General features: G+C 40.2%; 1 protein-coding gene across 1 annotated transcript; it reads right to left on the reverse strand.

The window, feature by feature from the left end:
• Positions 1-322: 322 nt before the first annotated feature.
• Positions 323-7,678, reverse strand: LOC123743094 (protein NLRC3). The gene is made up of 3 exons (XM_045718111.1): positions 4,416-7,678; positions 4,093-4,266; positions 323-3,954 (listed from the first exon to the last, which is right to left on the reverse strand). The coding sequence occupies exon 1, from the start codon at positions 6,304-6,306 to the stop codon at positions 5,341-5,343; it is 966 nt and encodes a 321-aa protein (XP_045574067.1). The 5' UTR covers positions 6,307-7,678; the 3' UTR covers positions 323-3,954; positions 4,093-4,266; positions 4,416-5,340.
• Between the last annotated feature and the right edge of the window lie 5,234 nt (positions 7,679-12,912).

Below are 12,912 nucleotides of genomic sequence, written 5' to 3' on the forward strand. Positions count from 1 at the left end.
CAGTCAATTTAAATAATTTAATTAGGCCTTAATCTATGGATTTCACATGACTGGGAAGACAGATATGCATCTGTTGGTTACAGACACTAGGGAGTGGATCAGAAAACCAGTCAGTATCTGGTGTGACCACCATTTGCCTCATGCAGTGTGACACATCTCCTTTGCAAAGGGTTGATCAGGCTGTTGATTGTGGCCTGTGTAATGTTGTCCCACTCCTCTTCAATGGCTGTGCAAGTTACTGGATATTGGCAGGAACTGGAACACGCTGTCATACACGTCGACCCAGAGCATCCCAAACAGGCCATGGAAGAACTGGGACATTTTCAGCTTCCTGGAATTGTGTACAGACCCTTGCGACATGGGGCCGTGTATTATCATGCTGCAATATGAGGTGATTGTGGCGGATGAATGGCACGACAATGGGCCTCAGGATCTCTGTGCATTCAAATTCCCATTGATAGAACGTAATTGGGTTTGTTGTCTGTAGCTTTTATTTATTTAACTAAGAAAGTCAGTTAAGAACAAAATCGTATTTACAATAACAGCCTTTCAGGGAACAGTGGGTTAACTGCCTTGTTCAGAGGCAGAATGACAGATTTGACCTTGTCAGCTCAGGGATTTGATCCAGCAACCTTCCAGTTACTGGCCCACTACTCTAACCACTAGGCTACCTGCCACCCATTAGGCTACCTGCCGCCCACTAGCTAATGCCTGCCCTTACCATAACCCAACCGCCACCATGGGGAACTCTGTTCACAAAGTTGTCATCAGCAAACCACTTGCCCACACAACGCCATACAGTCCATACAGTCCAGTTGTAACCGGGATTCATCTGTGAAGAGCAGACTTCTCCAGTATGGCAGTGGACATCGAAGGTGAGAATTCTCCCATTGAAGTCAGTTACGCTGAACTGCAGTCAGGTCAAGACCCTGATGAGGACGACGAGCACGCAGATGAGCTTCCTGAGATGGTTTCTGACAGCAGAAATTCTTTGGTTGTTTTAAACCCACAGTTTCATCAGCTGTCCGGGTGGTTGGTCTCAGACGATCCCGCAGGTGAAGACGATGGATGTGGAAGTCCTGGGCTGGCGTAGTTACACGTGGTCTGCGGTTGTGAGGCCGGTTGGACGTACTGCCAAATTCTCTAAAACGACGTTGGAGGCCCTTATGGAGGCAGCTCAAAACGTTGGAGGCGGCTCAAAACTTGAGACATCTGTGGCATTGTGTTGTGTGACAAAACTGCACATTTTAGAGTGGCCTTTTATTGTCCCCAGGACAAGGTGCACCTGTGTAATGATCATGCTGTTTAATCAGCTTCGTGATATGCCACACCTGTCAGGTGGATGGATTATCATGACAAAGGAGAAATGCTCACTAACAGGGATGATAGCAAATTTGTGCATAACATTTGAGAGAAATAAGCTTTTTGTGCATATGAAACATTTCTGGGATCTTTCATTTCAGCTCATGGATCCAACAATTTACATGTTAAGTTTATATTTTTGTTCAGTATAATTAATAGATTATTGAACGTTATCGATGGACACAGCTTTGTAAAATCAAAACATAGCCTACACAGCCCGCCTCTGCTCAACAAACTCGAACTCGAGAACAAATTGTTTGGTTGGGCTGCTACAGTTCGCAAACGATATGCGCTTCTCTCCATGGCAGCAGCCAAGTCATTCCGCCAAGGGTCGTTCACAATCTAGTCCTATTGCGGCCGCAAATAGACTTCGTTTCAAAGGTATCAAGAAATACTCTTATTTGTAGGCTTAGTAATCACAAATGTACATTGTCTGAAGCACACTTTTGTTAGTCTCATTCACAAATTACAGCTCCAATAAATCACCTACGGTGAACAAGAGGCTTGCAGTATCATCACTCTTTCGAGGTTTTATTAATCGTTCGCGGGCAGGGGGTCCTGCGCGCTCTGGGCATTACTGAATTAAATAAATCGAAAGATTCGTTATTTTAACTGAACGAGTTAAAAAGATCTGTTTCAATGAAAAGACTCGAACTTCTCACCACTAATGCCTGCTAAATTAGACAGTGCGCTCCCATTAGACCATGCACATTTTACGACAGACTTTCTACCACGTAATCTAGTCTACACAGCAGGACTAAAGTGCGGTTCGGACAAAAACTAGATTCAGATGTTTATCTGGTAGCGAGGGACAAATGTAACCTTACGACTGGTAAATGGTGTTCCTAGAGATTACAGATATGCCTTTGTTGATGGGAAAAATGTATTTGGTGATGCCGGACACATATGGTTCGGGTTATTTTCCGTTGCCACCCACCAGAATAATCCACAACTAAGGGATACATCCCAATACAGCACAATATCGCAATACACAGACTCCCAAAATTGTGTCCCATAGCTAACAAACAAAATATTTCATGCATAGAATTTAAGGATTGCTTTCTCTGCCAGGAAAATATTATGCCTATAGATTGTGTATTATTCATTTATGAGCCATACATTGACACGTCGAGTCGAAAACGGAAGGTTTAAAAAAATCCAGATGTAGTTTTCATTCTGTTTTCTTTCACTTTAAACTCAATTAAAGTCTCAATTAAAGGCCCAGTGCAGTCAAACACGCGATTGTCCTGTGTTTTATATATACTGAGTGTACAAAACATTAGGGACACCAAGTGGATTTAACAAGGGACATCAAGGGATCATAGCTTTCATCTGGATTCACCTGGTCAGTCTATGCCATGGAAAGACCAGGTGTTTCTAATGTTTTGTACACTCAGTGTATATTTCCACACTATGAGGTTGGAATAATATTGTGAAATTGTGAAAGTGATGATAATGCCATTTAGTGTAAAAGCTGTTTGAAAACACCACCTGAAATTCCAGTCTCTTTCAGTGGGATGGAGTTTGGCATGCCTGGTGACATCAGTTAATAGACCAATAAGAGAGTTCCAAACCTCTCTGCCAATAACAAATAGTTTTCAGTTTTCCCCTCCCCACACAGACCACTCCCAGACAGTCCTAGCAAAATTCTTGCTTGAGAAATTGTTCTTTGCTAAGAAGCTATTTATGTTTCTTGTTGACCATTTTAATTGAAAACAATCACAGTAAGGTCTTAGGTGTTACCCCAAAATGATTTGATATTGAGAAGAAAAAAAAAGCTGCATTGGACCTTTAATTTAATTTAACCTTTATCTCTAGGCAGTGGTTATAGAACGGGTGGGTCTAATCCTGGATAGTGATTGGTTAAAACCACCTTGAATAGGGGGATAATGTTAGCTAGAAACGAAGTTCACAATCTATGTTTGTGTATGCAACTTTACAAAGTTTCTAGCTAGCTTGCTGACCTTTTCTGGCTAACTAGATAAGCAAAATCTCCCTTCTGCTGCTTGACAGGGTAGTCCACAATGGATGGGAAATTAACCTTATCCACATGCATTTTATATTACTCAAATATTGAATTAATGGTCTCTAATATTGAGAAAGAGGGGAACGTGTGGGGCTTGGCTAGCAACCTCAGAAACAGGATGGATGACCAGATGTGTCGGGACTATATCCTCCTGGAAGGATGAAACAGTATGAATACATTTATCAAAATAATGTTTTTCACAAAAATAACTAAATCATTATTTTAATGTGTTGGTAACCATTGTATACAAATTATAATGCCCTCAAAGCCATGGTTTATAGGATATATTGGTATGGTTTGCAACACCTGTGGCAATATATTCTATAAACTACAGCTTATCTGGCATTGTCACTTAATTATCCACTGGTTGTTAGAAAGGATTTGATGTATCCAGAGCCTTGTATAGAAATCATTTTGCCAAAAAGCAATATATCAATGTCATCAAGCTGAACAATCTTCAAACTGTATAGGGCCCTTCATATAAAAAATGTGGTCTATTCTTAAAAGTGACTGACTTACATTTCTTCAGGACAGATTTTAGCCAGTACTCTGCATCATTGTCCACACTGTAGGAAAGAAAAAATGGAATGACAATCATGGTAAGATCTGACACCATAAGAGAAACAAACTCTCCACATATCAAACTGGTATCAAACCTTAGCCATGGTGAACACTAAAAAAGTCATTATTTTGCTGCCTTATACCGGAGTTTTTCCAGTTTGCAGTGTGTATCCTTCAGTTCAGCAGACAACGATTCCACACCTAAGTCTCCTGGGTGATTGTAGCTGAGGTCCAGCTCTACCAGGTGTGAAGGGTTTGACCTCAGAGCTGATGCCAGTGAAGCACAACCTTCCACTGTGACTCCACAGAATGACAACCTGATGAGGCAGAAACTTTCATCTCAGATATTACTCAACATTTGGTCTCTAAGATGCAGTTTCGTGTTGTTAAGCCCAAAGCTGTTCATCTAAAAATCATAAAACATGTCCCCGTTTGAAAATATTTCCCACACCCTGTAGGGACTCACCTTAGTGTCTCCAGTTTACAGTGTGGACTCCCCAGTCCAGCAGAGAGCAGCTTCACTCCTGAATCCTGCAGGTCATTGCTACTCAGGTCCAACTCTCTCAGGTGTGAGGAGTTCGAGCTGAGAGCTGAAGCCAATGCATCACAACATCTCTGTCAGGTTGCACAGATTTAGCCTAAAATATAATACATGTAAAACATAAGAAGTATTGCTCTTCTGTATGTTTTACTGTGGCAACTTATACAAGATCAGAAAACATTTAGATTAACACAACAAAGTTAGTGTCAAGGTTATAGTGACTATAGGCTAATAATAGTATACATTAAGAGTAGTTAATGTAAATGTTACTTCTAAATAGCCAAATGTATGTTTTGTGTTACTTCCTCATTAATAAGTGTAGCATACTTCAGTGAATATAATTCCTTTTTGAGCTGACATAAATAAAACCGTTGCCAATAAAAGTACGTTTTGGTATCAGTCAGTTTTCTGTTTGACAAAAGAGGCAAAATCTTACAGCGCTGCTGTGGAGGCTTTGACCACTGGCAGCAATCTCAGGAAACCTTCCTCTGATCTGGAATATCTCCTCTGGTCAAACACATCTAACTCCTCTTCTGAGGTCAGCAACACAAAGACCAGAGCTGACCACTGTGCAGGTGAGAGTTCTTGTTTGGACATGCTTCCTGAACTCAGGTAAGCTTGGATCTCCTTAACTAGAGATTGATCATTTAGCTCGTTTAGACAGTGGAACAGATTGATGCATCTCTCTGGAGAGGGATTTTCCTTGATCTTCTCTTTAATGTACTCAACTGTTTCTTCATTGGTCTGTGAGCAGCTTCCTGTCTGTGTCAGTAGGCCTCGTAGGAGAGACTGATTGGACTCCATTGAGAGGCCAAGAAGGAAGCGGAGGAACAGGTCCAGGTGCCCATTGTCACTCTAAGGCCTTGTCCACTGCACTCTTGTGCAGGATGGTTGCAGGTGTATCTTTACATATCTGAGGTTCTTTGGAGGTGGTTTGCTGTATGTCCATAAGATTAACATTGTTATTGGTGAATGTGAGAAACACATACAACGCTGACAGAAACTCCTGAATGCTCAGATGTACAAAGCAGTACACCTTCTTCTGGTACAACCCACACTCCTCTCTGAAGATCTGTGTACACACTCCTGAGTACACTGAAGCGTCTGTGACATCAATGCCACACTCTCTTAGGTCTTCTTCATAGAAGATCAGATTGCCCTTTTCCAGTTGTTCATAGGCCAGCCTCCCCAGGTTCATAATGATCTCTTCATCGGATGTCTCAGTTTTCTCTGCATCTTTTGAGTATTTCAGGTTTTTGATTAGCTTGTTGAAGACCATGAAGTGTGAGTACATTTGGGTCAGTGTCTTGGGCATCTCTCCACTTTGAGATTGACCAAGTATTCTCTCTAGAACAGTGGCTGAAATACAACTGAACACTGGTATGTGGCACATGATATAGAGGCTCCTTGATGACTTAATGTGTGAGATGATTTTGCTGGCCAGGTTCTGATCATTGATTCTCTTCCTGAAGTACTCCTCTTTCTGTGTGTTTTTGAACCCTCGTACCTCTGTCACCCCGTCAACACACTCTGGAGGGATGTTCTTGGCAGCTGCAGGTCGGGAGGTTATCCACAGTTGTGCAGATGGGAGCAGATTCCCCTTGATGAGGTCTGTCAGCAGCACCTCCACTGAGGTTGACTCTGTGACATCACAGCAGTTGTTATTGTTTTGGAAGTCTAGAGGAAGTCGGTACTCATCCAGACCATCAAAAACAAACAGAACTTTGTACTTTTCATAATCTGTTATTCCAGATTCTTTGGTTTCCATGAAAACGTGATGAAGAAGTTCCATCAAACTCCGTTTTTTCGACTTCATCAAATTTAGCTCCCTGAAAGGCAGTGAGAATATCAACTCGACATCCTGGTGTTCTCTTCCTTCTGCCCAATCTAGAATGAACTTCTGTACAGAGACTGTTTTCCCAATGCCAGCGACTCCCTTTGTCAGCACAGTTCTGATACCTTTGTCTTGTCCAGGTAAGGGTTGAAATATGTCATTACATTTGATTGGTGTCTCTTGTGTTGCTGATCTCCTGTATGCTGTCTCAATCTTTCACACCTCATGTTCATTATTGATCTCTCCACTTCCACCCTCTGTGATGTAGAGCTCTGTATAGATCCTATTGAGAGGTGTCTGGTTTCATTGTTTTGCTATTCCCTCAAACACACTCTCACACTTCTTCTTCAGGTTAGATTTTAGTTTATTTTGACATAGAGCAAGTTCACCCAAAATACCTGAAAATGCAAAAAAACACAAGTTGTAACACTTGTCGTTAGGAATGGACCAAGGCGCAGCGGGTATGTGGATACTCATAGTTTTTTAATAAACAAAAGTAAAGCATCCACAGGGAAAAAGCAATAAATGATACTCACGACAGGAACTGTCTTGCAGGCACACAAAACGCAATGCAAGAACAACTACCCACAACCCCAAAGAAAAACACACACTACTATATAGGACTCCCAATCAAAGGCAACTCAACACACCTGCCTTCAATTGGGAGTCCAATCACCAACACAACACTTAACACACAAAACCCTGCCACATCCTGACCAAAACTAATCCAATTGCTCCCTCTGCTGGTCAGGACGTGACACAAGTATAGATATTTAAGTACTGTACCTTGGATAAAATCAGGACTCTTCTCTGAAAAGTGTTGAATTCTATTGACAATTTCTATCTGTTTTGGGAGCAACCGCAGTTCCTAAAAAGGGACGGCCTGCACCCAAACAGGAGAGGAGCTTGGATGCTGAGTGCTAACATTAAAAAAGTAGTTAAAAAGTGATGGGATATCAATCCTTGCCCGAAACAGGAAACCCTCACTGAGTGTTGTATTAGTCCACATCCTCTTTCGAGGCTAAGATCAAATGGCACAGTTCTAAGCAATCTTGTTTCTATTCCATTTCAAGCCAACCCCATGGCTATTTCATATAGAGGGTTACCTACTGACAGTGGTGGAAAAAGTACCCAATTGTCATACTTGAGTAAAAGTAAAGATACCTTAATTGAAAATGACTCAAGTAAAAGTAATAGTCACCCAGTAAAATACAACTTGAGTCAAAGTCTAAAAGTATTTGGTTTTAAATATACTTAAGTATCAAAAGTAAATGTAATTGCTAAAATGTACTTAAGTATCAGTAGTAAAAGTAAAATTATAAATAATTTCAAATTCCTTATATTAAGCAAACCAGACGGCAACATTTCATTATTTTTTTACATTTACGGAGAGCCAGGGGCACACTCCAACATTCACACATAATTTATAAACAAAGCAGGTGTGTTTAATGAGTCCGCCAGATCAGAGGCAGTAGGGATGACCAGGGACGTTCTGTTGATGTGTGTGAATTGGACCATTTTCCTGTGCTGCTACGCACTCAAAATGTAATGAGTACTTTTGGGTGTCAGGGAAAATGTATGGAGTAAAAAGTATTTTCTTAAGGAATGTAGTGAAGTAAAAGTAAAAGTTGTCAAAAATATAAATAGTAAAGTAAAGTACCGATACCCCAAAAAAACTACTTAAGTAGTACTTTAAAGTATGTTACTTAAGTACTTTACACCACTGCCTACTGAACATAGCATGTTTGTGTTAGAAACTCCGCTGATCTGAAAACCCGCAAGCTGTGGCCTTGGACTGATTCATGTAAATGTCATAAGTTTGATGTTTTCATGTTGCTGTCAACATGTTTTCAAGTTCTGGTGACAAATCATGCATTCCGATTCTTGCATAGATTGTAATGGACACATATGATGTGTGTAAAATACTTGAATGTTGTACTGACTGTGATGGGCTAATGCTAAGCTATTTGCCGGCTAAGAGTGGCGCCATGTTTTTTGACATCATAAATTGCATTCTGTTTGTCACGTAAGCGTCTGTCAGACCAAAGATGTTATAACAAGGGATAGTTCACTCGACTGACTTGGTGCTTTCAAGACAACTGTGAACTCAGAAAAATACTAGGTAAAATTACGACGTGAATGATATTAAGGACGGAAAGTCAGAGTTTTAGAAAGAGGCCCGAGTTCCCAAGTTGGAATTCCGAGTTGGATGACTGTTCAAAACGATTTTCACAGTCGGAGCTCTTTTTTTCCAGAGTTCCCAGTTGTCATAAATCCCTCATTAGATTGTAACTTTGGTACCTCAGGGTTTCCAGCTCAGACCCCAGTGTATAAACTTCTCTTGTGTTTGCCCCACATTTATTGATAAATCCCCCACCATAGTAATATTTCCTGTTTAGTGTCTAAACTTCTCTTGTCTTTGCCCCCCATTTATTGATAAATCCCCCACCATAGTAATATTTCCTGCATCATATCCCCCCACGATACCTTTCCCCATTTCTACCCCCCACGGACTTGAACCCCCCCCCCACAAATGAAATGAACCCCCTCCCAAACCTCCCTAAAATGGTTTCATCCCTGTTTAGCTTTAACGTTACGGTTAGACTAGGAAGTAGGCTTGTATTTGATGTCATGATCTGTGAACTGAAAACGTTTGATTTGTTTTGTGATTTTGTTAATAACGGTAAATGACTTGTCAAGTCATGTGCTCCGGTTCTTGTTAACACTGTAACAAGTATATCAATTTGTATTATGCTGAAAAGTGGCTAAACTAAATTCATATTTTTCAGGGAATGAGCACAGCCATCTTAGACTTTGTTTATTTGCGTCTTATAGTGAATGGCATTCTGGGATTAGAGAGTTTTTGCTTGTCAAACGTAAACAAATGCTGCTGCCATCATAAAGAATTTAGCTGTTGTTAGCTTAGTTGACACGCATTTCTTTTCTAAACAACATTATATTAGTCTCTTGTGCTCACCAGAGATGTGGTACATTGTAAACTAATCTAGCTTATGTTTTGTTTTTTGTCAGTGCAACCTGTTATTTAGACTGGTTTATGGAATAAGTTTGGCTGTGGATGTGTTCCATGTGATGCTTGGATGATAAAGTTTGCATTTATCTTTTACATTAAAAGGTCAAGTTAAGGAATAAAGTTTGAGACCTTTATTTTCCATCAGTACAAAAATATATTTAGATGCTGTTCAGACAACAATGGTGTTTAGACGCGCTTGTTGCACCATATGTTCTGTTGCTACTGTTCCAATAACGTATTTGAGATCGTACGCTGCAGGGACCACACAACAATCTTGCCTTTCAAAAATATTAGAATCACTGGAAAACTCTCAGCTAAGAACTTTTTAAACTTCAAATTATATTCTTAATGTGTAGCAGTCTGGTTTTAGACCTGGACATAGCACCATATCAGCAGCTACGCTTGTCTAAAATGATATATTAAATTGCTTAGATCATAGTAATCACTGTGCTGCTATATTTATAGACGTATCCACGACCTTTGGTACTGTTGACCATCCTCTACTCATTCAGAAGTTGTCTAAAATGAACCTCGACCAGGCTGACAAGGCTATGTTGGAGTTGCAATCTGATTTTGTTGCCTTGCAGAAAGTCCTTGTTCTCATAGAAATATTTCAGATGGCTTACACATTTATGCATTGGATGGTTCTTTCACTGAGCAGATTCCCACCTATACAGTAAATATCTGCGCTTTTGGATTGATAATAATTTGCAATTTAAAAACAATACAGAGCTAGTTAAGAAGCTGAGATTTAAAGTGGGCATCTTTTATAGAACTAGATCATGCCTCTCCCTGAACAGCATGAGGAAGATGGTACATTTAACTTTCCTGCCAGTTCTTGACTACAGTGACACCGTTTATTGGAGTGCAGTAGCCACTACTCTTAAACCTTTGGATGCCGTCTACCATAGCGCCCTTCACTTTATCACAGGTGATAGTTGTAATAAGCATCACTGCATCCTGTATCAAAAGCAGGGGCGGATTGACCATCTGGCAATTCTGGAAATTGCCAAATGGGCTAGACCATTTTTTGGTGGATGGGCTGGTCAAAATTGACACACAAAAATATATACTTTTTTACATAAAAATAAAACAATGAAAATGGTGACATGACCGGCGGCCCATGGGCCTGATAAAATTATATTTTTTAGATTTCTGCGCAATTTCTCTGTTATACTTATCTATAATGATCCTTCGGCTAATCAGAAGTCAACGGCCACAGTCATCAGTTAGACAGCCAAGATCCTGGATCGTTTAAAGGGTGCCTATAAATGTAGAAAGAGCACATTCTACATTGTCACCTCGATCAAAGCTTCATATTTTTCAACAGCTAAAACCAAAATTTGGTCTAACAGTTAAGTGCATTATCCTCATGATTCCTGTAATGAAAGTGTCTGCCCTGTCCCTGTGTCCTGCTGCTGTGATGAGCAGGAGAAAAATCCATTCTAAACGCATAACAAGCATTATCCCCTTGTCCCTGTCAGAGAGGAGGGTCTCAGCTTTCTGTGGGCATAATTATTTCTTTATCAACTCAATCTTGAGCTCAATAGCAACTATTTTACAACTAAGATAAATGATATGGCTTTGCAATATGGAGTGGTGCGAGCTCGAACAGGGCACCGGCCATTGAGAGGGCATAGGCCTATAGGTCTTATGGATAGTAGCCTACAACTGCAACATAAAACTGCAACATTTAGGACATAAAATGTACTGTTAGATTAATACATGGCTACTAGCAGTGGTTATTATATTTAGCAATCTAGTTCATGTGTTTTTAGTTTCCACTTCTTCAGGTGTTGAACCCCAAATTAATTAGACTATTATATTAGGTAGTGCAAATAAAGATGTATGCAATTAAAAAAAAACATTTCCATGGAAAAAAAACATTCTAGAGTCCTACTTTGACAGTAAAATAGAGCAACTATAGTCTAATTGTGAACCCAAAATTCATGACAATCACTGGATTAGGTTGCATCAAAACATCTTGAATCATTCCATACCTGCTTGGACGTGTTAGATGAAACAATGTATTTCTTGAATACCTAAGTAATCTATTTATTATACTTCTTAAAAAAGCACCATGAATGAGTTTATAAGATGATTACTTGTTATTTGGGCTGGTGCCACCAACTGTAAAATTAAGTGGCACCAGTGACACCAGCAAAACATGATAGTCTGGAGCCCTGTTATAGAATTAAAAGGGTAGGTGTTGATTCAGGGGCACACATATGACAGGCACTCATTTGCAATATAACCTAAGGACTAGATTCAGTCAGATCAATTGTTAACCGGCAATAGCCGCATAGCTGATGTTTTGGCAATATCGGAGGTGTAATTGCGTTTGAGCTGTCAAATTGGTGAGCAGCTACTCTTGATCTTTGTCAAAAAACCACACCCCTCCCACTCACGTTAGAAGTTCAGAACGAGAAAGTGTAGGCTATATAGAAGTAATGACGCTCAAATTGAAAATCAATAAACAAAACATGATTAACATCTCAAATTCCAGTGTTTGAAATCGTAAACAAGGTTGCATGGAATTTCTCTTAATGCAACTCCGTGCAGCCAATGGCAGTGTCCGCTTTAGGTATAATGCTAGGAGCAGCGTGTGGATTTGACAGCTCTAAGACAGTTCCATCTCCGACTGCCAAAACAACCACTATGTGGATGTAGGCTAAAGCGGTTCTGATTGAAGAGCCCTAAGTCGTTAGCTTGGCTTTTATAAGGTATACGGTTTCGACAGACAGACAGACAGACAGACAGACAGACAGACAGACAGACAGACAGACAGACAGACAGACAGACAGACAGACAGACAGACAGACAGACAGACAGACAGACAGACAGACAGACAGACAGACAGACAGACAGACAGACAGACAGACAGACAGGAAGCACAGACAGGAAGCACAGAGTGACAGCAGTGGTGTGGGCTGGTGTGGATACAATACCAGGGATGAATTCTTGTTCCAGTCTGCCCCTGATCAAAAGGTTGACTGGTTCCCATTAATGTCCTGGAGATCATTTCATTACTCCCTTTTTGTTTACAAAGCTCTACTATACAAGCTCCCGACTTTCCTCATTTTGTTGTTATAGTATAAAAACATGAGAGCCCAAGCCTGTTCACAGGGTTGGTTAACTCTTGAGATTCCTCGGGTCTCTGCCAATCTAGGTGAATCCGCTTTTAGTTTAAATGCTCGACATTTTTCAAATCACTTACTAAATGAATTACATTTGGATTCCCTGGTGTCACTAGCACAGTGTAAAACCCTGATGTTAAATTACTTAATCGAGGTGTGCAATTGTTTTATTGATTGACTTTAATAATTTGTTTATGATACCTGTGATGTTTGTGATGATCTAATATAATGTACTTGTTATTGTGTCTTGTTGTTGTATCTTGTATTTTGAAGTTTTATATGTTATTTGATGTCCTCAGGGCACCATTGAAAATGAGGCCCTGGTCTAATGAAAAATAAAAACCTTTGATTGCTCAAATTTTCCTAGGTTTAAGAAAATGTGAATAAGAGAGAAATCTCTGAGTCACTCTTTGGTGGACA

This window comes from Salmo salar, chromosome ssa05 (assembly GCF_905237065.1).
Source record: "Salmo salar chromosome ssa05, Ssal_v3.1, whole genome shotgun sequence".
Lineage (NCBI taxonomy): Eukaryota > Metazoa > Chordata > Actinopteri > Salmoniformes > Salmonidae > Salmo > Salmo salar.